The sequence below is a fragment of the Suillus discolor genome (genome assembly GCF_016758755.1).
Source record: "Suillus discolor strain FC423 chromosome Unknown F5147scaffold_4, whole genome shotgun sequence".
NCBI lineage: Eukaryota > Fungi > Basidiomycota > Agaricomycetes > Boletales > Suillaceae > Suillus > Suillus discolor.
In genome coordinates, this window is record NW_024541251.1 from 377,513 (window position 1) to 400,698 (window position 23,186).

A 23,186-nucleotide genomic window follows, 5' to 3' on the forward strand; every position below is an offset into this window, starting at 1 on the left:
CTTGAATGAAAGCTTGAAAAGCAGCAGGGGCATTAGTAAGACCATAAGGAACAACTAGGTGCTCAAATAATCCGAGTGGTGTCCGAAACACTGTTTTCCACTCGTCGCCCTCCTTGATTCGGAGGTGACTATAGGCAGACTTGAGATCAATAACGGAGAAAATCTTACAACCTTGCACACGATCGAGTAGGTTGTGGACAAGAGGGACTGGGTATCGATTCTTTTTGGTGATTGCATTCAGACCGCGGTAATCCACGCATAGACGCAGTTCACCAGTCTTTTTGCGGATGAATAGGACCGGGGCACCTGCAGACAAAGTAGAACTGTGAATGTGTCCATGGTCCAGGTTTTTGTGAACGTATTCGGCGAGTGCCTCGTGTTCTGGGGGTGTGAGGCGATAGAGAGGTCCGAAAGGAGGTGTTTTCCCTTTGTCGAGCTCAATGTCGATGTTGTATGCTCGATGCGGGGGTAGTTTGTCAAATTCAGAGGGGGAGAATACGGTGGAAGCATAGTCCATGTACTTGGGAGGGATAGCTTTGAGGATTTCGTCGTCGACGAGGGGAGCTGTCAGAACTTCGTCGTCGACAGTGTCAATCGACGATGACGTGGTAGCACGAATGTAGGCTGGAGAAGTTGGGGAATGGTAGTGGAGAAGGCAGGCATCGTCTGGGTGAGTACGAGCTGCCTTTGCAAACTTCTTTGCCAAGACGAAACGAATATTAGGTGGTCGAGGTGATGAGCTGAGGGACACAGAGTGACCATAGCCATTCTGTGCGACGAGGGAGGAGAGGAACGAGGTCTTTGGACTGCCCAGACTGGGGTCTGGAGTAGTCTTGGGCTGGTCCGAGGACGGTGCCGTTGGTGTGGAGAGTGCATGGGCCGAGTGCGAGGTGGCATCAGATAGACCGAAGCCTATTCCAACTGCAGTCGAGGAGCTGAGTTTTGAGGGTGCTAATGGCAGCTTAGGACCAAAGCCCTTCACTGAGACGATGACGGGGTTTTTGCGAGTTAGGCCGCAACAGCCGAGGGAGAGAGTGGATTCTTCCCAGTCGATGTTGGGATTATGCTGGCGAAGCCAGTCTAGACCTAAAATGAGAGGGTAAGCGACAGACACGACCGTGAGCGGTCAGATCTCTTTGTGATCAGAGACAGAAATATGAGTAATGACATCATGGGTGATCAGCCCAGATGCAATAGGACGGTTGTCAACCGCCATTATAGGTATCGGCGTCTCTTTGACGCGACGCGGGAGAGAATGACGGGATGCAAAACGATCAGAAATACACGACGTGGTAGCACCACAGTCGACAAGGGCAAAAGTATCAATAGGTTTTCTGTTAGTAAATGAAAGACGGACAGAGATGAAGAAATGTAAGGGTGAGTTCAAATAGGAATTGGAAGAGAAAACATAGGCGGGAGCAGACTTTACAAGTGGGGTATAGTTTTCATCTAAAAGACGGATATAGGTGGGATCCGGCGCCGTAAGGTGGCTCTGACGTGTCCCGTCGTCGACAACCGGATGCCCAGGGACTGGAGGACAGCCGGTCAAGCTTTTCCCGAGTCGTTCTGTGCATTGAATTTCTTCTTTGCATGTTCAGACATGTTCAGGCAGTTCTTGACGGTGTGCTCAGCACCTCCGCAATACAAGCAGAGGCCTTGGGCGAAATGACGGTTGTGTTCCTCTTTTGTGAGAGGTTGGCAAGGCACGGTTTTGGTGGCATTGATCTCCATTGGTACCCCAGGAGGGAGTGATGTGGAGGCTCATGGTCTTGCTGTGGTGTGGTGCTGCGTGTTAGTGTCTGCAGTGGAGTGCTGGCGGGGCGCAACCTTCTTTGCCGTTTTCCGTTCAACCTCTCAATGGTGAAGTCGATTGTCAATGGCAATGGTGAGGTCAACGTAACCGTCGAAACTGTCGGGAGGATTGTGAACAGTTAGTAGTAAGTCCTTTACCTTGTCCTTCAGACTGTCATAATACTTCTGGATCATGGTTGAGGTGTTGAAGTTGACGTAGACCAGCAGTACACGGAATTTGGACGTGTAGCTAGTGCAGCTTCCGGTTTGGCGGAGGTTTTCGATCTTATGAAGGGCCATGCCCTCCATATCAGGATCACTGAAATGCTGTCTAAAATTTTCAATCAGTGCGTCAAAATCGTGAAGTAAATCCTTGTTGGTTTGGTGAATCGCCGTGAACCAAGAGTGTGGTGAGCTGTTGTCGAGGTATGTGGACAAGTATAGGGCCTTGTCCATATCAGTGGGTAGGGACGAGCGTGAGAGCTCTACTGCACTGAGTACTTCGTCTACGAAGGCATCAACTTCAGTAGTGTTGCCTTTGAAGAGGCGCAGCTCCCAAAATTTAGCAACACCCCGCGGGACGGCTGATTCTGAAGAGCTGTGGTGTCCTGCAGCGCTATGAGGCATAGTGGGGAACCTGAGGGCAGCTATCTTGTCAGTAATGTCCTCAAGAGCGCGCCCGATGGTGCGCTGATTCTTGTCCAGACAGAACGAGCTTTGTCCCAGTGCCATGATAGCTTGCAGGACTTTGTGGAAGTTTTCTAATGTTGGGACGAAGGTGGACTGTGACGGGAGTGAGTTTTCCATGTCCGGGTTCGAGCTATTGGGATCAGACATGTTAGTAGAATAGATCAATGAAATATACGATTTTTTTTTTCAGGAGTTTCGAGAGTCAAGTTGATGAGTTTGTGGTCGAATCAAACTGTAACAGGCGCTCAACGAGCGGAGGAAACAGACGAGGCGTGAGAGTAGAGAGAGGCCAGGAACTGGCATTGATTTGACAAAGAGAACGGTACAAAGCTCCGAGCACATATAAGTATCTAGAATGTGATAATGTAAGGTGAAACATATGACTGAGACCAGGTATAGTAAACACGTCAGAGAAATAGTAAGTCTGTAAATATCCGAACGAGCTGTTCCGCATGGAACGGAGTACATCGGCGCAACGCTGGTGTCGTAAAGTGACTGTGAGTTAGGTAGAATGGCCATGGAATACGTAGAGTGACCATGACCGTGACACTTAAGTAACAAGACAGCGGGATGAGGGTTGCATTGACTCAACCCGTGCAATGGAGCTATGTCTCAATGCTGTTTCTCTTTCCAATCTGAACTCGCTTATGCCAAATGTTTCCATCTCTACTTTTCCTGATATCTCTCTGTTCCCGGCTCTAGTAGATTGTGGTTCTTCCCATGGTTTTGTAGAAACCAAACTAATCCGAGAAAATAACATTCCGACCTATGCAATCTCTCCACTTCTGCTCCATCTGTTTGATGGTACTTCTAATGCCACTATTACTGAGGCAGTAGATTTACCGATCCAGTTTCCGACCGGCATGGTTACCTCTGAAACATTTTATGTTACTCCGTTAGACTCATCCTGTTCCATCATTCTAGGATATAGCTGGCTCACCTGACACAATCCGTTGATTGACTGGGTAAAGGGCAGCATCAATTTCTGTCCGATTCCTCATGGAGTGCCTTCACCCCCTCCAACCTCACTTCCGCCGCCTCCAGCAGAAATCCCTTCCATAACCTCACCGAGTCCCTCCACTGATAACACTGTTCCCAATATTTCCCTAATCAATGCAGTTGCCTTTTGCTGGGCCTGTAAATTAGAGGGATCAGTCCAGTTCAGTATTTTTGTTTGTCCATCCGGTGTCAATCTCCGCTCCACTACACTCTCCTCCGAACCTCCGAACCTATCTGGAATCCCTTCAGAATATCATGAGTACACGGATGTCTTTGATAAATCCAAAGCTGGACAGCTCCCTCCCCATCATCCCTACAATCTTAAGATCGGTTTGGAGGAAGGAGCGGCTCCACCCCTTGGCACCATCTATTCCCTTTCTCCGGTTGAGCTTGTAGCTCTTCGCAAATTCCTTGATGAGAATATTGCGACCGGACTCCTTTGTTCCTTGTCCTCTCCGCACAGAGCCCCTGTCCTGTTTGTCAAGAAGAAGGACGGCTCCCTATGCCTCTGCGTAGATTTCTGAGGACTCAATAAAATCACAAAGAAAGACCACTACCCTCTTCCCCTCATCTCTGACCTTCTTGATTCTCTGAGCCACGCTAAAGTTTACACTAAAATCAACCTCTGGTCCGCTTACCATCTAGTCCGGATGGTGGAAGGAGATGAGTGGAAAACTGCTTTCCGAACACGCTATGGCTCCTATGAATGGTTGGTTATGCCTGAGGGTCTCACCAATGCTCCGGCGGCTTTCCAGCGCTTTGTCAACACCATCTTTGCCGATATGCTTGACATATGCATTATTGTGTACCTCGACGACATCCTCATTTATTCCGCAGACCTTGCATCTCACAAACAACACGTCCTTGAAGTTCTCCGACGCCTCCGGAAGCATCGCCTATATGCTAAACCAGAGAAGTGCGAATTCCATTCCGACTCCATAGAATACCTCGGCTACCTCCTATCTCCAGCCGGCCTTACCATGTCTTCTGACAAAGTCCAGACTATCTGTGACTGGCCGGAACCCCAGAAAGTTAAGGATATTCAATTGTTCCTCGGATTCGCCAATTTCTATCGTCACTTCATCTTTAACTACTCGGATATTGTAGTTCCACTTACGCGGCTCACTCGCAAGGATGCTCCCTGGAATTTCTCCGAGGATTGCCGGAAATCTTTCGAAACTCTCAAGAAAGCCTTCACTACCACTCCGGTGCTTACGCACTGGATGCTGGATGTTCCTATTGTCGTTGAGACGGACGCTTCTGACTATGCTATTGCCGGAATACTGTCTATAGTATGTCCGGACCAGGAGCTCCACCCAGTAGCCTTTTACTCCCGAACCCTTTTGGCTCTGGAACTCAATTACGATACCCATGATAAGGAACTTTTAGCTATCTACAAAGCTTTCTGGTCCTCGCGACACTACCTTAAAGGCTCTGCCGAGCTGATAGACGTTGTCACAGACCACAAGAACCTTGAGTACTTCGCTACCACAAAACTCCTCACCTGCCACCAGGCTCGCTGGTCGGAATACCTCCATCAGTTCAACCTCATTATCTGTTTCCGACCCGGAAAACTCAGAGCTAAGCCCGACTGCCTAACTAGACGTTGGGATGTCTACCCCAAAGAGGGAGATAAGGACTATGCTCAAGTTAATCCACACAACCTCCGGCCGATATTTACCACAGAACAGCTCGCTTTGTCCCTCCGGGCATCACACCTAGCAATTCCAGTGCTCCAGGCAGCTGTACTAATGGATGTCGAGCAACTTCATAAGGACATTCTGTCCGCCCTCCCCCATGACCCTATCGCTTCCAGTCATCTTCTGGATCCGTCGGACCCAAGATGGACAGTGGATGAAAGTGGTTTCCTCCGTTGTGACAACTGTATATATGTTCCAGAATCCAATGACCTCTGTCTCCAAGTACTCCGGAATATGCACGACCACCCCCTATCTGGACATTTCGGTCAGAACTGGACCCTGGAAATTATCCGTCGGGAATATACTTGGCCTGGAATCCGCGCATATGTCAAGGACTATGTCAAGTCTTGTACAACCTGCGCCCGAGCCAAAGTTCCGAGACACAAACCATACGGACTATTGAAACAACTCCCCATCCCCGAGAAGCCGTGGAATTCTATATCCATGGACTTCATTGAACAACTCCCCGATTCCTCCGGTTTCACCGCCATCCTGGTAGTCATAGATCAACTATCCAAACAATCCATATTCATCCCAACCTACGACACCATCACCTCTCCGGACCTCGCCCGGTTATTCCTTCTCCATGTGTTTTCCAAGCACAGAGTTCCGTCTCATGTTACTTCCGACCGCAGTACGGAATTCGTTTCCCACTTCTTCTGGTCGCTCAGAAAAGCACTTGACATGATCCTCCACTTCACTTCTGGATATCATCCAGAAGGTGACGGACAAACCAAGCGAGCTAACCAAACCCTAGAACAATACCTCCGGATCTACTGCAACTATCAGCAGGATAATTGGTCGGAACTGTTACCCTTGGCTGAGTTTGCATACAACAATGCTCTGAGTGCTACCACCGGAGTTTCACCATTCTTCGCCAATAAGGGCTATCACCTGAACATTTCCATACATCCGGAACGTGATCTTTCCTCCGCCTGTGCCCGGGATTATGCTATAGATTTAGATGAGCTTCACCAATTCCTCCGAGAAGAAATGTCCCATGCCCAAGCACGATATCAAGGACCCGCGGACGCTAGACGGAAACCCGCTCTGGACTTCAAAGTCGGAGATCAGGTCTTTGTTAAAGCAAAATATTTCCGCTCGACCCAACCATCAAAGAAGCTCTCAGAAAAGAATCTCAGTCCATTCGACATCATCGCTCATCCCAGCACTCATTCCTTCACCATCTGTCTTCCGGATGCTATGTGATCCGTGCACCCTGTATTCCATGTCTCTCAGTTAGAACCCGCAACTCCTAACACCATTCCGAATCGCATCCAACCTCCTCCGCCTCTGGTATTAGTCGACAGAGAACCAGAATACGAAATCTCCGAAATTCTGGACTCCAAGATCGACCGCCGGAGACGTCATTGCCAACTCCTATACTTAGTATGTTGGGCTGGATACGAGGGAACAGACAAAGAAACTTCCTGGATACTCGCAACCAAACTCGGAAATGTGCCGGAACTTCTATCGGATTTCCACTCGGCATATCCGGATAAGCCGGGACCAACTTCTAGCAATGAGTAAGGAAAGACATGCATATATGTACATTATTTAGGTGTCCAACATCCGGACTTTGGATCCGACAACCTAAGAGTCCATCTCCATGTCTCCGCCAGATCCGCCGGCCTCCTTTTCCGCCTCCTCCCCATTTTCCTCCTCCAGAGCATCTTCCACATGCATCCGGAAACCGTTCCTCAGACTCTCCATGAAGAGACCCTGGAACACCCTCTGCTCCTCCATGAACCAGAGCATGTTTTCACTCACCTGGTCCATCGCAGCCCTACTTCCTTCCGCCACTGCAACACTTCTCTCCATCAGCCCATTGGTCCGGGCCAGTTCCGCCACAATGTTGTTGGTGGCTGCGACCCAGGCCTGGTCATCGTACTCCGCCCAGTCTTGATCTTCCCCAATGACCGTCCGGGGATTGGACACTATTTCCACGTCATCGTCGATGTCCTCTGGACTCCGCTGACGCCTTTTGCCTTTGCCTTTGGGGCTCAGAGATCCCTCCAGATGTGCGCGTTTCTTGCCTTTGCCTTTGCCGGCCGGTGCCTTGACAGGCGGATTTCCGCCAACGCACTTTTCCTTGGATGCGTGGCACTGGTCACAAGTCCGGATCTTTCAGAATCATCAGTAATCATCCGGATCTGGACAAAACAGAAGACTCACCCTAGGTGTCTTAGACGCTGCTGCCCAGGTGCAAATCTTGCACCTAAGGACGCACATCTCGCACGCGACCTCCGGATCTGCCAGACCAGAGGACTAACATTTTGTTAAAACTCCGGAAAAACACAAAAAACCTCATCCAACTCACCTCCGACGTGTTGCCCATCCTAGCCTTTGCCAAATGCTCCTGCTCACGCTCAGCCAACCTTTTCCGAGTCTCCTCGATATCCTTCCACTTCTGTTCCTCCATCCGCTTCCGCTCCTCTTCTGCTTCCTTGCGCTTGCGCTCCTCTTCCTCCACCTCTCTCCGAGTGTCCGCCTCAAGTTGCGCGATTTTGTCTGCCATTTCTGCCTGCCTCTCTTGTAGAAGTTGCCAGGTGGACTTTGAGTTGCCGGAAGTGGAGTTAGACATGTTGAAACAGTAATTGGAGTTAGGGGGAAAGTTTTAGACGTCTCATGGGTGCCCCGGCCTACTTATATGTCCAGTTCTATTTTTACGAGCTCTGCCCATCATCCCGCATTCATAGAAGTCCAGTCCGGACTTCCAGATCAGAAGCCTCATGGGCTCGGCCCTAAGGGGGGGATACTGTCATATCCCGCATTCCGGACCCGGACCAATCACACACATCATTTCTGGACTTCCGGATCCGGCCGACTTCTATCTATCGTCCGGATCCAACCCGCGTCTATCTTCTGTGCCTAATCCCTTTGTACGTTCCTTCTCCAGTTAGACTATACTCATTTTCCGTACCTCGTTTTATTTCTGCCTTTATTTTCCTATGTCTTCATCTCTGTCTTCATTTACTATTTTCCGATAGACTAGTGTTTGACTTTTCTATACGCTCTGTCCACAGCCTCGCATAGCTTCGGACTGCACAGACTGACTCTCCGTTAAGTCCTCAGTAGTATATAAACCCTGTAGAATCTTTGTACTTCCTCAGTTCGAATATTATCTTAGACTCTGCTCATTCTCTTCTCCGTCCGACTTGAGTTTCTCCTCTCGTCGTCCTCTGCTAGTCTTAGGATCGATTCCTATAGACTTCTCACCTCCACCTCTACCTCTGGTAGTCCTCCGCTGTTTCCTTTCTAGTTTGGACATCGTCCGGATTAGTCTTATCCTTCGTTCCTGAATGTCTGCCAGAATTCCCGTGCATCGGACATCAGACTCTGGACTCGTCCAACAACCTTCAGACATCGTCCAACAGCCCTCGGAAGTTAGGGGCACGAACTCGGGTAAGGGGCGCAGCGCATGAGCTGAAGCCAAGCCCTTCGGATCCAACCCTTGAGCATGTTCTTAACAATCTCCCTCGGCATCCTCTATATCAAGATCTTCATCGTCACTTGCTGCAGCATCCTGTTGATCAGGTGCGCCATCACGCTGCAGGAATTCATCCCATTCTCGGGTAATTTTATGACCGATCCCGCTGCCATGAAAGCGCATAAACATATCACAGTCTACAAATCTATTAATCGAGGTGAGATATTGTCCTGAGAATAAAACACCTGACTTACATGTTGACATAGAAATATCGCCAGTCATCATCAGCCTCTTCTTCACATCGAACAAAGGAAGGTCCTAGATACTGATTTGTGTGTTTGTATGCATAGGCAGGAATCAAATGCACTCCACAAATCACCTGATCAGGATCGATGAAGCCAAAGCAGCCAGAATCGATGTCTGGATTACTGGTGTCATTGGTAATAAAACCAATGTGATGCAGGTGTTTGTTGGTGAAACCAGCCAGAAAGGTCACATCCCGTCCAAACCAGCGCACGAAAAGAACATCCATACGCCTCGAGGTTGAAGGTGCATTATCACCACCATAGTACCAAACATCCACGTGAAATATGCAGATTAGTTGAGCATACCAATAAGGATGCTTTTCCTTGTCATTCTCATGTGAGAGAACCATTAAATCTGCCCAAGTTCGAGGGTTAATACAATCCTGTTCCCTTCTTAGATCGTAGGTTGTGTAATTGATCTGTAAAATACTATGCTCGTGAATCTTATTGTTTGCCAGGATAATGAGGTCTCGGTCTGAATTGGAAAAGTCGTCTTCATCACCTGAATATTCAATACCTCGGAGACGAGCAAGGAGATGATCCTTGAGTCGGGGGATGAAGTTCTGAAGGAATAGCATTAATACATATAGAAGCATGTACACAAAAAATAGACCATTTTAGCAGGATCATTGTCTTCAAGATTGCTCAACCAGCCAGTAAGGTTGTGTGATGCCCTGGGATATTTCGAGATGTGATAGTGATCAGAGGGGGATGTTTGTTGTTGTTGTTGTTGTGACTGCCCCAAGCATACAGCAATGACCTTGTCCACTTGAGCATTGATCTTCACGATCAAATGAGTTCGTGCCTCTTGAACGACCATATTCTTTAGCAGTGTCTTCTTGTTCTTTGGTGTCCTGGGATACCAGCATTTAGCACGTCGATGCTGCAATTTGCCCTATGAGAATGCTAGTGAGTACTAACTCGACAATTGATTGCAACACTCACTGGTTGTGTTGAGTAGTTATTGGTTGTCCCTGTTACGCACTCAAATAGATCTGTTAGGCGGAGCCCTAAGAGGGGCGTCGTCCGCTAACGTTCGTGATGTAACCGGAAGGATCCGGTATAGCAAGTGAGACTGGCGACGGCGAGTCGGCAGTGATCACAGTACGCGTGTGTCACTTGACTTCTAAGACGGATGTCTTTGAAGTCGCTCAAGGTAAGGACAGTCTTGTCCGAACGATGAGGTCGATCGAGGTAGACTTAGTCGCGATGAGCAACTAAGAAAAGATACTAGAGACTGAAGCCAAAGGGGCATTCAGAGGGAAGTATGTTCCAGGGAAGATTGAGTAGATTCAAGTTAGAGAATCTAGTACAGGGTGACTGACTACTTATACTAAGTGGAGAGGGTTAAGGGCAAGGCTACCGCGCAGTAGGTAAGGGTAAAGGGGAAACGAGAATGGTATAAGTGCGTTGGCAACAGAGCCGGATTAGTGATGGGTGGTCGAATGTGGAATGAGACCGAGAAACATTGGAACGGACCAACGGTAAGAATACAACGTGCGGGAATCCGCAGTCAGAAGGAACAGAAAGAGGAAAGCCACATTGGTGGCACGAGTCAGACCGAGTCATAGGTGTGGGACCACGTTGGTGGTCGAATCAGGGGGGCAACGTGCATGCACGTGCATAGAGGCGGGCGATGCGAGGGACGGGAACGGTCCCGAGGATCCAGTCAATGGAAAGTCGGTAAAGGAGGATGAGCCGGTAGATGGTGAGGGCGAGGATGAAGGGAAAATGATAGGGGGGCCACATGACCAATGTTACTTGTAACAGTCCCCATCAGTCGGATCGTGTTGGGGTAATCTCCGAGCGCATGATATTTGTAAGTTTGAAGATTAAGTTTCTTGACCTTTGGACCAGATGACCGCCCCTTCCCTTTTTGCTTGGAAGATTGACCTTGCTTGGCACTCAGAGCAGCTTCATGCTGTCCTCATGTAGCATACTCCTGGGGAAGTTCAGTAGTGTGGTAATGCTCACAGGTACTATTCTGGAATTGTCGAACTGTCTTCCCAAGAGTAATGGTAGCGTGGTCGAAGAGGGAAAGTGTATTGTTGGTGTGCATGCCAAGTGGCTAAGTCGAAAAGTAGGTCCAAGACCATCAAATCATGAACTCCGGGTAGCAGACCCTCAAAGACAGGAAGAGCACACTAGCAGTCCATAATATCAGAAATGCGAGATACAAACAAATCTGTCAGATTACCTGAAGAAGATCTTCGAAATCTCGAGCTGCTAGTCACTTCATAGCTGAGGCATTTGTATGAAATCGTCGAATAGTGCTGCAGCCAAAAGTGGGGATCATCCGATAGCTTCAGACACAGTTAGATTGGTGAACTCATTAGTAATGTGATTACTCACCGCTCATTCAAATCTTGAATTACTCTACCACCTTGAGCATGGAGAATGCACAAGAGGTGAATGAAAATATGCTTCCAAATGCCAAGTTCAAATTCATGTAGAAGATCAATCACGAACATGATGAAGACATTGAAGTCAAATGGTCCCAACTGAACTGAGAATGCATTCTGTTTCAATTTATTAGGCATCAGTCTCAAAACACCAGAAAAAGATCAATACTCACACGGATAGGGACATAAGATTCACCATTGAGAAGATTTTTGATGCGAGTACCATCAACAGGTGCACCCGACTGAAAAATAAGCCTTCGAGCATCTTCTATACGATAATGTCGATGTTCATTGTCTACACGCTGCCTAGTCTCACAGTGCTTCATGTCAAGCTTGGTTCCCATGTCGGGAACATCGGATTTCTTGATGAGACAATGTAGGCACAGACACTGGCCCAAAAACTTGATGGTCGCAAGAAGAACCCTACAAGAAGCTAGTAAGCATGCAAAAAAATGATTGAAGAAAACAAATAGACTTACTTCTCTGGATAATCTGCAGAATATGAGAAAAATTGAGGGAAAACACAACGTGTAATTCCGTTGCTACAATCAATGACTATTACATGCTCATATGCATGCATGAAGTCCCCATCAAGTAACAGCTGCCAGATCGCTTGAACGAGTTCACATTTGAGAAATGTATGGACCTGGTCCATTGTGCCTTTGTTGAAGATGTCAACATATATGTCTTGGAGATTATCAGGAAGCTACAGTACATATATCTTATATCAATGATCATACAAATTGTCATTAAGATAGAACATACTGAGGGAATGTAGGCCACATGGTGACATGCAGATGATGTTGGCTTCCCTCGTGTATACTTGGACTGGTTGCCAAAGTACATGTAGAATGGCCACAATGAAGCATCTCCAAAACTCACAAGATGAGTCGCGTCAGACCACATCATGAGAGGTGCTAGTACACGTTCAAGATCATCATCTGCTTCATGGGGAATAGCATTGATCTCAGCATAGGCGTTAAGCATCATAGGAGAGGAGTAAGCTTCAGAAAAGACTCGGACAGTCTTTGTGTCGGAGACCTTCCAGTACTCTGAATAGGGCGTCATGTGAAATGTTTTTGAAATGTTGTCCTTGAATGTCAAGCAGATGATTAATGTGAGTGAGTGGTGATAAATGCCTGGCACCTCGAGTTCTGGTGCGTGTTTCTCGGATGGCCATTTTTGGTATTCTTTTGGGAGGCGTATTTTGACTGTTGACTGACGCCAGCCAAATTCTTCTCGCAGCAGATTTGTCCTGTCTTGCAGGTATGTGTCCATTAGTTTGGACTCGCAAGCACAATTGAAGCCAGGGATATCCTCCAGCGTGAAGTTTGGGTGCTGATGGAAGCAAGCTAGTCAGTTAACTTTGGCATCAGACTTCTCATTGGTTCCAGTATAGCGCCAAGTCATCATCAATCCACACATTGGATTAGTAAATGGATCAAAAATATGATCATTATCCACATCAGGAGGAGCGAATCCTGTAGATGCATGTGTGTTGGATGACTCTGTCACCTGTTCTCCTTCTAGTGTTGGTGCATCTGTGCGACTGATGAGAGATGAGTCGTTGGGGGGAATAGATGTGGGGTGTGTCGGGTAGATTCGATATAGTCCCATAGAATCGGGCTCTGTCTCGAATAAGTCAGCCAATGGTTGGTCGATAGATGGCAAACCTTCATCAGAAGGCTGCGATAGAGGTCGTGGAGGAGATTGGTGATGTATGGGCTACTTTGGCATGTGTGCCAAGGGTATATCCGAGCCAGGAAGGTAGTCGTCGAACCAGTCGAGGCATGCGGATAGCATGCCCCGAACGTTTTGAAACAACAGGTGGGGATGGGGTGGGCGGAAGTGCCTGGCCTGCAATAGGTGCGTCCTAAAAGAAATTATTACAGATACATGCAGATAACTAAACATGAACTTACATCATCAAATGTAAGTGCCTGACTTGAAGGCCCTGCAAGAGGTGTGTCCTGAAAAATTATGATGAAAACAGGCACATAGTAGTTAAAAACCAACTTACATCGTCAAATAGAATGTCTTGATCAAGCTCGACATAGTCAAGTTCTTGCTCGTCGACGGGGGTAGCTAGATGAGCCTTCTTATCACGAAGCTTGTCTCTCACTCGCGATTTCCGCTTTTTCTCCTGTTTTTGACGAACTGAGTCCAAGGTGAAGGTAAGATTTTCCTCACATTTCGAAGCATGAGCAGGGAGCTGTTTCTGTGTCATGAAAGTTCTTTTACAAATGCAGCAGGGAAGATCCATGTGGTAGTAGCGAGAGTCTGCAGTAAAAGTTCAGGATATAAAGGACAGTGAATTAATGCACATGTATGGAATGCTACTCCAAGTCAGAGCTCATGTTCTGCAGTGATAAGGTCAGAGCACAAAGGACAGGAAACCAGCTTGCCTCTGTGAGAAGTTATCCTTGATAACAGGATATGTTAGTTCCATCTGTGGAGATAAGGTAAGGATGTTAAGCATGGTGAATGAGTCACTCGCAGCTCACCGGTGTACCTTCAGCCAGGCAGTGGATTCCATATCCGAGTCACAGGTGGTTGGTCAAGCGGCAGTAAGCACAATAGATCCTCAAGTTTGTGGTGGTACTCAGACAGGAGGGTCTATTGAGCTTACCACATAGATATGATGTGAGATGAGGCAATGTCAACTCAAAGTGCTTGGAGAGCATCAAAAACAACCTGTTGTGCGACACCATGTGACATGTTGGTCAGTCTAGGGTAAGAACATATCTGGGGAGCACAGACAATATCTGAACTTACCAGTAGCACACCAGTCTGGTAGAAACCTTACACGTTCACGAGTATGTTGTTGTATAGCTGATGAGTGAGACATTCAGCCTGCAAGCAGTTGTGAGCACGTCATCATCACACCTAATCGGGTCATTGGGGCTCGCAAGGTTGTGGCACAGGAAAGTGTCCACATAAGGCAACTGCAGATTTCTGGAATTTTGGTGATGCACATCACTAAGATTGAGTGTGGAATCAAAGTCACTGTCATACTCCAGGAGACCCTTGTGTTTTTTCGAGGCAGGAATAGGTGTAAACAATAACGATTTTCAGCAGAAGATAGTGTACAACAGGCAAAATTTCTCTAAGTCTAACATTTCCTAATTGAACGAAAAAATGATGCCACTACCATCCTTCATGAGAAGAGCTGTGAGAGTGTGTCACAGGTCACAGGTGGAGCACCCAAGATGTCATGGTCACAAAGGTGTGTCGGATAGATCGAAATACTACAGTACTGGGAAAGCGCTTATGTAGCGCTTTCGTACACGACCACAACGAGCTTCATTCCTGTGACACCCCAATATACCATAAACTAGGATGTCTGGCGCGGCAGAAGGCTCTGTTAAAACCACAGTCTCGCGTCCAGAGCTTCCACACTACTCTTGGCGGGATCAAAGTCCTGCTCGTACCCGGATTCGATACATCACAAATCACCTGAAAGCAGATTTCGAGTTATCTCGGTTGGCCATGGGACCTCTTGGTTTTGATCTGGAATGGCGCCCCAACTACAGGAAGGGTGGGAGGGAGAACCGCGTAGCGCTTGTTCAGCTTGCTGGTTTCGACACCATATTGCTCCTACAAATAAGCGCCATGTCAGGTATGAGCAAGAATTCAATGAACAGTGAACCTCTATGAGTTAATTCGGAATATATCTACTCGTAGAATTTCCGTTGAAATTGAGGGAAGTGCTTGGGGATCCATTGCGAGTCAAGACTGGCGTTAGCATCCAACGTGCGTCAAGTGGAAGGTCCAGAACTCACAGCCTATCTTATAATGATGTATTTAGGTGATTGCCAAAAGTTGTATCGGGACTGGGGGGTTTCAACACGCAACTGCGTAGAGCTAGCACTTCTTGCTCGTTCGGTCGATAATGCCCGATGGAAGGGAAAGTACACCAACCCACTTGGGTTATCTCGCCTTCTTGAGACCTACGTGGGTTTCTCTTTGGCGAAGGGAAAGGTGCAACGCAGTAATTGGGAGCTCCGTCTTTCCTCGATCCAGCAAGACTGTGAGTGTTAACGTGGTCGAACGTTGTGCTTTCTTACATGTTCCCTTGAATATGCAGATGCAGCTAACGACGCATGTGCTGGGTATGCTATCTATACTCGGTTGATCGTCTTGGCTGGAGATATGCCCGATATAAACCCATATTACTACTCCCTTAGTGTTGTGAATGGCTTCGTGCTAGATCACCTTGGGATTTCTCAGTGGATTCCCCACAACCCTCACTACGATCCGGGTCCACCGCCTCCACCCAAGGAACCGAAAAAGAGAAATGAAACACCTAGAGCACCGACGTCGAGTACCGTCAGTCAAGGCACAGCTTCTTCCGGATCCTCTTTGCAGGACGGAATCAGTATAAGTGCCAGACAGGGTCCTCTGCTTTCCAATGTCCCCGTTGCCCCTGCCGTGAACTCACGAGCAGGGGCTTTCCATCGAATTCCTCGTAATCGCTCTACTTCCACCCAACGGCCTCAGAATCATGGTTATGACCCTGCACAATATTCTGTTACTATGCGCTTCCAGTAGCCTGGACACCAGGCAGGAGCACGACATGATTCGCACCAGAATGCCGGGAAAGGAACTATTTTTCCTATCATGGTCTTCGGATTACGATTTTTGCCAACGTTGCAAAATAGTACGGGCTGTTATTCAGTTTGGCTAGTGGATGTGAGCTGTGGGTTCTTTGGGTACATGCGATAATGGCGATCCTCGTGAAGTATCTTGTTTCTTAAATATATCAGATTCATAACCTCCTTGAAAAATCATGCGCTATTTTGTTACAAAACATTATCTATTTCTATTGCAGTTGAGGAAACTGGTACATTGTCATTCTAAGCCGACTCCTGGGACTTGCTCTCTTGCCCTTCTGGCACGGTAGACCGCATATACTTTGTTTCAAATTCTTAAATGTTTCTTTCATGAATGCGGCATCTGACGCCTTTCCCTGAAATTTAGATACTTACCAAGTAAGTGACGACGTTCGCCTGTTGGCAGTACATAGTGTCCCGCAGGTAGAATTCATTAGAAGGAAGGAAGATAAATCGTTCCTTAATCACGGGCAGCATCTGACCCTATCGTAGATGACTTTGAAAAACTCACTGATAGCTCCCATAGTCGACTCGCACTCGCTGACATTTCTTCCTGCGCATTTAATATTTGTTCGTACCCCAACTGAAAAGAATATCATAGCGAGTTAAACATTTACAGTACATCCAAGGCACGGGAAACAAACGTTACACGCATGGCAAACAACGTGCCCGATCGTGATCATACGAGCTGCGGGAGTCGTTAACGTTGTGCATGGGCTATCACTAGTCTAGGTGCCGAAAGACCCTCTGCAGTGCAAGAAGCATTACACAAAGTTTTACACGTGCAGTAGGCGTGCCTACCTTCTGGATTCTTATCCTCCGTTCATAGGGCAGTGCAAAGATGACTGCTAGAGGAATATCAATACTTCCCTGGCCTCATAAGCATAGCGCATGCTGCATTCTCATTGATCGTCCTCGGCGCACGCTAGCTTTGTCAAGTTGCCACTACGCTGTAGGTACCGAACGCGGTAGCAGTAGTGTAAACAACGCTGGAAACGGTACTGCACAGAAGATTAATTGCTGATTGGCGCAGTACTCTCTCCTGAAGTGAAAGGGCTGCAGATCAATCGTGTCAAATGCCATTACTGTAGCGAGCAGTCAATTTACCTCGCGCCTTACCATTAATGCTTGCACCGCTAGGGAACTTGCACTGCTAGGGGCAGGATTTGTCCAGTGCTCAACCTTAACCGGTAGTCAGTATTTGGAGAGCTTCTGATATCACCTAGATGTCACCTCATAAGATACTGAGAGACGCACTTTATCCGGTCACGTAACCAGGCCCAGAGCATAGGAGGTTATAACAGCAGTGTACTGATGCGCCAAGTGAATGCGGTCTTTAGTTGAACTCGGTCAGAGGGGCTCGAACCAGACAAAGTCTGGACTGACTTCACCTTATGCTTGAGATGCATGACCACGCCACCAGATAATAGGAAGCTTTGAAGCATTTGCAGGGCAATATTACCACTCAGATTAGCGACGGTTACCGATCCCGCGGCTGTACTGGAAGCTGGCATCTCGATGTAAATCTTAACCTAAAGTAATTTCCTTGAGATCAAAACTACATTCGTTTTTGACGTACGTCGGAATGCGGACTTGTCTAGTTCACTCATAGATCTCCATTCCCAATGATTGACCCTTCCTCCGTTACGCACGTGTTGTTCCATGACAGAACGTCGTCTAATGTCGCCTGCAACAAATGAAGTACAAGATATACTGATAAAATGGAACAGATCCCGTCAAAGCCGCGACTGTCGATCATGGAGCTAAGGGGTGATGGGCACTATGGAGCGCCTGAAGAGGACCGATTACCATACTCGTGAGTGATCGAGAAAGTGGAGCGAACCTGTCACATGTCACGACATAGTATCGATAATGTTGGGAATGGCTTGATTTCAGCAAAGCTGTATTTCTTGAAGACACGCAGTTTGTTTGCACCAGCGGACGCGCTTATCGGGTTGGAAAGGGACAGGATCATATGCAAAGGAAGTAATACAAAACTTTCGCAGTCAGAGATGAAAAGAAGTGGATTATAAATCAGGCCGATGATGTTCCCGAGTCCTCGCTTTCACCGTCAGCAGAAGTGCCAGACACAGGGTTGCGGACAGGTTCTATAAGTGAGGTAGATGAATATTAACAAGCGACCGAGCAAAGATTTCACAGACCGAAGTAAGGGTGTGCTTGGGCTTCGCGAGCAGTCAATCTCTCTTGGTGATCATACCGCAGTAGCTTATCCAAGAAGTCGATCGCTTCATTCGATATATAACGCTGGTTTTCGGATGTGATGAACCGAGTCCAAGGCTTCCGAGGGTACCTAACGGCAAGTTACTACATGATCAGTGGTCACGTTTGAAAAGTTTACCTTCCAAGGAGTTCGTCATACTGGGGATCCAGTCGTATGCCATACTTGTCGATATATGCATAGAGCTCGTCCGTGCCAAGAACTTTCGCTATTTTGACCAGTTGGTCATAGTTGTCGTGACCATGGAAAAACGGTTCTTTGCGGAAAATCTTGTATCATATTTTGTCAGGCCGAATCATGATCCCTAGGAGACTGAAGGTCATACCATAGACGCAAACATGCAACCATAACTCCACATATCCAAGCTGTAGTCATACTCTTGAAAGTCCACCAATAACTCCGGTCCTTTGAAGTAACGCGAAGCCACACGGACATTGTATTCAACCTTCGGATGGTAGAATTCAGCCAAGCCCCAGTCTATCAGCCGCAGCTGCACTATGAAGTCCAGCTCAGTCCATTACGCAGGTTGATAAGGATGCATACTTTGCGCTGTTCATGATCAATCATGACATTATGAGGTTTGACATCCCTGTGCATTATTCCTCTTGAGTGGCAGAAGTCCAATGCCTAAAAGACTATGGTATAAAAATTTACCAGAGATCAATTTACACATACCTTGAGAAGCTCGAACATATAAAAGCGGACATCGTAATCAGTGAAACGAGGATATAAAACCTTGAAATCAACGTTGTCAACGTATTCCGTTATTAGGCTGGGGATCTTCGAAGCAGGATCTCGGACGACATCGAGGAGGGCCACGACATTAGGGCCACCTGCAAGGTTTTGCAGGATCTTGATCTCTCTCTTAATTTTCTTCTTTTTCACGGGCTTGAGCACTTTGATGATGCACTTCTCATCATTAACTACATTGACACCTTCAAAAACCTATGTGGAATGATCAAACAGGCTTTCCGCATCGATCCAAGGACGGTCATCTTACTTCTGAATATTTCCCTCTGCCAACTTTGCGCACTATCTCGTAGTGATCCTGTGTTCCCCACTGCACTTGAAGGTTATCTGAAGCGGAGATCGTCAGTACATTACCAAGGCCAAGTAACTTTAAGTCTTTGACCGTATTCATGCCATGCAGGACCGAAATTGGCGTTGACATCTCGATAGATGCGTGCTACAGATTTTGTGGGAGGTCGCACCATGGAATGAGGATAAAATCAGCAGTTCAATGGATGATTGAAAGCCCTTGGACGAAGGCTGGTGCACCGGTGTTTGGTGCAAGTCTTTCGTGTTTACCCACGGTGTTGTTTTCCTTAGACGTCAACCCACAATAAAGAAACAAGACTATAATATTTCTATATTTCGTCTGGCGGCCGAAAGACCTGATAGTGCAAGACACGAAGCTTGAAGTGCTTAATATTCGACAATCTCCGCCAAAAAAATATTCATGTCTTCCAGCTCTCGGCGCCAGCCTCCATCATGGCCCTCTCATATTCAGTATATCAACGCCCCTCGTTATCATCCTTCTGTGCCGGGCCCCGTGCGCTCTTTTCTTATCAGTGGCACTAATCCCGCCCCCCAGAAAACACCGATTTCAGGTCCTTCGACATCTCTAGTCCGCGTGAGGTACATCACAGAACCTTCTCACCCTGCACGAGGACAGAACGGCCTTTTTGCTGTTCGAAAGATCCTTCCTAGGTCACATATCATTGACTATATTGGAGAAGTGCATTGCCAAGATAGAGCTGACTCCGACTACGATCTTTCTCTTTTTCGGTCAGCGGATGGGGATAATGTAGGCGTGGATGCCAGTATTATGGGCAATGAGGCTAGGTTCGTCAATGATTACCGTGGTATTCGAAGCAAACCCAATGCTGTTTTTGTGGAGAGCCGTACGTCGCAAGGCGAACTACGGATGAGCATTTGGAGTTCCAAAGATCCAATACAAAAGGGCGATGAGATCTTAGTATCCTATGGAAAAAGTTGGTGGCGCTCCCGAATAGCCCAAACAGACGCGTTACCTGATTTCGCCTGATCAAAAATTATCAGCGTTATTACCTTCCTTAACCACGGTCCGTATCATCCGTATCATTGGTTCCAGTTGAATCCTAATACTAAACGGCGGTAATGCATCCAGGGGAGCCCAGATCATTAAATGGTCTAAGCTTGAACGGTAGATTTGAAAGAGGAACCGAGCACTGTTGGAAATGACCTTCCTTGCAAGCGATTTACGTGTGCTTCTGTAATTTGATCAACAGGTTGTGAGACCATGGACAGCTATCTTACATGGTGGGCCTATAAATCGTGAATCGGACTGCTAAGCTACTTGATAGGGGATTCTAGCTCCAAGCAGGAATAGCTATTATCTAGCTGCCCATGTACACATACTGATTCGGTACGCTTGTCCTTGCCGCGCTTCTCTCAACGTGCTGGCGTCATAAATTCTGACCCTTGATTACTTCGATAGTCCGGAGAAAGACTAGAAAAATCAAATATGGATACGATATTCGGCTCAGAAGACATTCATCATATAACTGTGTGAAGCTCTATTCAATTGTCCTCGCTCTGTACTTAGACCTACATAGGAGTCGTGGTATGAGTGAGTTTATTAGTCAGCAGGGCAAATAGTTGTACATTCAAAATTCGTCACGTTTCTATTGGGCGCAAATACAATATTGTGTTCTCTCCAACTTACCTCTGTTGCTTCGCTGCTATTTGGGTCAAAAGGCACAATTGTAAATGATCACTCACTTGCGGTCACTTGCAGCTTCGTCGTTCATTTCTTTTTACGGCTGTGCTCGACAACAAACTAGGCCGAACACCCGGACGTTCTCAACTTACCGAGCTGGCCGCGATGGCCACAGCGCACGAGGCCAGAGGGTTTGTCACAATTTTGCCATAAGGTCTGATTTACAGTTGTCACGTCATACTGACTGTTATCTCTCAGCGCACCTTTCATGCCTCTGCATCGCTGCCTGCTCCCCCCAAGGACCCTTATCAAGTTTTAGGTGTTAAGAAAGATGCATCTCCGGCAGAAATCAAGAAAACGTATTTTGCTGTGCGCATCGGAACTAATTAATTGATGCTTGTCGCACTAATCACCAAACTCTACAGCTCGCCCGAAAGTATCACCCGGACACAAATCCTGATAAAGGAGCGCAGGAAAAGTTTGTGGAGATACAAGAAGCATACGACGTACGTCATTTACCACATTTTCATTGATCTATACGTGCTGTGTCTTACATTGTAATGCAAGATTTTGAAAGACGAGAAAAAGAAGGCTGCATACGACCAATATGGCGCTGCATCCCAGCAACCAGGCTTTGATCCTAATGCCTTTGCTCGAAATCCATTTGCAGGAGGTGCAAGCGGGTTTGGTGGTTTTAGAGACTTCAGCGAGGCATTTGGTGGAAGTTCAGGTCAAGGCGATTTATTCTCCCAATTGTTCGGCGGTTCCTTCGGGGGTCGAGCTCGCTCCGGGTTCAGCCAAAGTGCGAGAGGAGCAGACATTGAGACACGCATCAACGTCTCGTTTTTGGACGCCTGCAAAGGAACAACTCTCAGTGTAAATATCAACGCTTTGTCGACATGTTCGACATGTGCTGGTACAGGCCTGAGACATGGTGCCAAGCGTGTACCTTGCGGGTCATGCAATGGTACTGGTACCAAGACTTTTGTGATAGATAGTGGATTCCAGATGGCAAGTACTTGTGGGACATGCCTTGGCTCTGGTTCTACCATTCCCCGCGGAAGTCAATGCGTTGATTGTGGTGGTCAGGGTTATGTGCGAACGAAAAAAAGTATTAAGGTAGATATCCCACCAGGTCAGGAGTTGGACATCGTTTTCGTTCCGGTAACTAATTTATTGCACAGGGGTGGAAGACGGAATGACCATCCGCATTCCGAATGCAGGCGATGCGCCATTATCAGGCAAGGGCGGCCACGGGGACTTGCTTGTCAGGGTCAACGTCGCTCCGTCCAAAGTGTTTCGTAGACAAGGTGCAAACCTTCACCACGAAGTGCGCATACCTTTGCATACTGCACTCTTGGGCGGCCGTGTTCGTGTGCCGACACTGGATGGAAATGTGGACGTTCGTGTGCCCAATGGTACTCAACATGGCGAGGAGATGGTCCTAAGAAGCCATGGTGTCCCGTCAGTTTTTGGTGGTGATAAGGGGGATCTTTTTATTTCTTTCTCCGTGCAGCTTCCAAGGTGAGCGAAATTGATGTTCGTCAGCGCCTACGTAACCCACTTTTCATAGATCTTTAACGAAACGACAACGGGAGATTTTGGAGCAATACGCGGACGACGTTGAGGGTCGGAGTAGCAGTCCAAGACATGATCCAGTTCCGCCCACCGGCGCCTCGACTAGTGCTCAGTCAAGCATACCAGATGCGAAGGATACCAGTTTAATGGGTGATAACAATGGTACGACTTCATTTTCTCATCCGTCACCGGCTTCCGTGGGTGGCTGGGTGTCTCGCACATGGAATAGGATACGAAGGCTTACTGGGTCTTGATTTATCCATATTTTGGTCCGTCCTGACGACGTTTCGTTATCTACTACCTGTCGCTTCTCAATTCAATCAGCAGACGAACTGGATGCCGGGGATCTGGCAAAAAGCAGTGGGCTATCGGAGAACGCGGAGGGTGAGCACAGGAGGAGGGCTACGGCTTAGAGAAGATCCATAGAAGCATAGTGAACTACACACTTTAATGGGATAATTCCCCCTGCAACTACCATACGATATTTGCGTGGAACAAGCCCTGTGAACTTAAAAGAGAGTAACTTAGTGTTTGCCCTGAAACTGCATGGAGGCCGTAATTCGTACCTAATAGTAATTCTGTTTAAACGTGTTTGTGGCTGTATAGGGAGGTGCCGCGGTGCCAACATTCAACATTAATCGAGCTTTCAGTTAATGTTAGTACTTAATAGTGACTTCTCGATCCGTCTCTTCTGTCCCTTGCTGGAACTTCGAAACTGAAAAGAATTAACCTAGTGCG

At 47.4% G+C, this 23,186-nt stretch overlaps 5 protein-coding genes across 5 annotated transcripts; 3 read left to right on the forward strand and 2 right to left on the reverse strand.

The window, feature by feature from the left end:
• Positions 1-12,673: 12,673 nt before the first annotated feature.
• On the reverse strand, positions 12,674-12,955 carry F5147DRAFT_565960 (uncharacterized protein; the record flags this gene model as incomplete). The annotated part of the gene is made up of 1 exon (XM_041430777.1): positions 12,674-12,955. A coding segment is annotated over one exon (282 nt), but the record flags the coding sequence as incomplete, so codon positions are not given.
• A 1,555-nt stretch (positions 12,956-14,510) lies between these two features.
• Positions 14,511-16,265, forward strand: F5147DRAFT_669029 (ribonuclease H-like domain-containing protein). The gene is made up of 4 exons (XM_041435416.1): positions 14,511-14,936; positions 15,002-15,070; positions 15,126-15,347; positions 15,405-16,265. The coding sequence occupies exons 1-4, from the start codon at positions 14,657-14,659 to the stop codon at positions 15,866-15,868; spliced, it is 1,035 nt and encodes a 344-aa protein (XP_041298412.1). The 5' UTR covers positions 14,511-14,656; the 3' UTR covers positions 15,869-16,265.
• Positions 16,266-17,772: 1,507 nt separating this feature from the next.
• Positions 17,773-19,519, reverse strand: F5147DRAFT_669047 (Pkinase-domain-containing protein). Its single transcript, XM_041435417.1, has 7 exons — positions 19,302-19,519; positions 19,170-19,246; positions 18,845-19,114; positions 18,713-18,796; positions 18,495-18,659; positions 18,290-18,438; positions 17,773-18,241 (listed from the first exon to the last, which is right to left on the reverse strand). The coding sequence occupies exons 1-7, from the start codon at positions 19,381-19,383 to the stop codon at positions 18,085-18,087; spliced, it is 984 nt and encodes a 327-aa protein (XP_041298413.1). The 5' UTR covers positions 19,384-19,519; the 3' UTR covers positions 17,773-18,084.
• F5147DRAFT_603669 (SET domain protein) lies at positions 19,520-20,690 on the forward strand. The gene is made up of 2 exons (XM_041432284.1): positions 19,520-20,253; positions 20,319-20,690. The coding sequence occupies exon 1, from the start codon at positions 19,629-19,631 to the stop codon at positions 20,214-20,216; it is 588 nt and encodes a 195-aa protein (XP_041298414.1). The 5' UTR covers positions 19,520-19,628; the 3' UTR covers positions 20,217-20,253; positions 20,319-20,690.
• A 160-nt stretch (positions 20,691-20,850) lies between these two features.
• On the forward strand, positions 20,851-23,014 carry F5147DRAFT_669049 (uncharacterized protein). The gene is made up of 6 exons (XM_041435418.1): positions 20,851-21,061; positions 21,129-21,239; positions 21,296-21,376; positions 21,438-22,005; positions 22,055-22,394; positions 22,444-23,014. Exons 1-6 carry the CDS (start codon positions 20,921-20,923, stop codon positions 22,700-22,702), a joined length of 1,500 nt encoding a protein of 499 aa, XP_041298415.1. The 5' UTR covers positions 20,851-20,920; the 3' UTR covers positions 22,703-23,014.
• Positions 23,015-23,186: the final 172 nt, after the last annotated feature.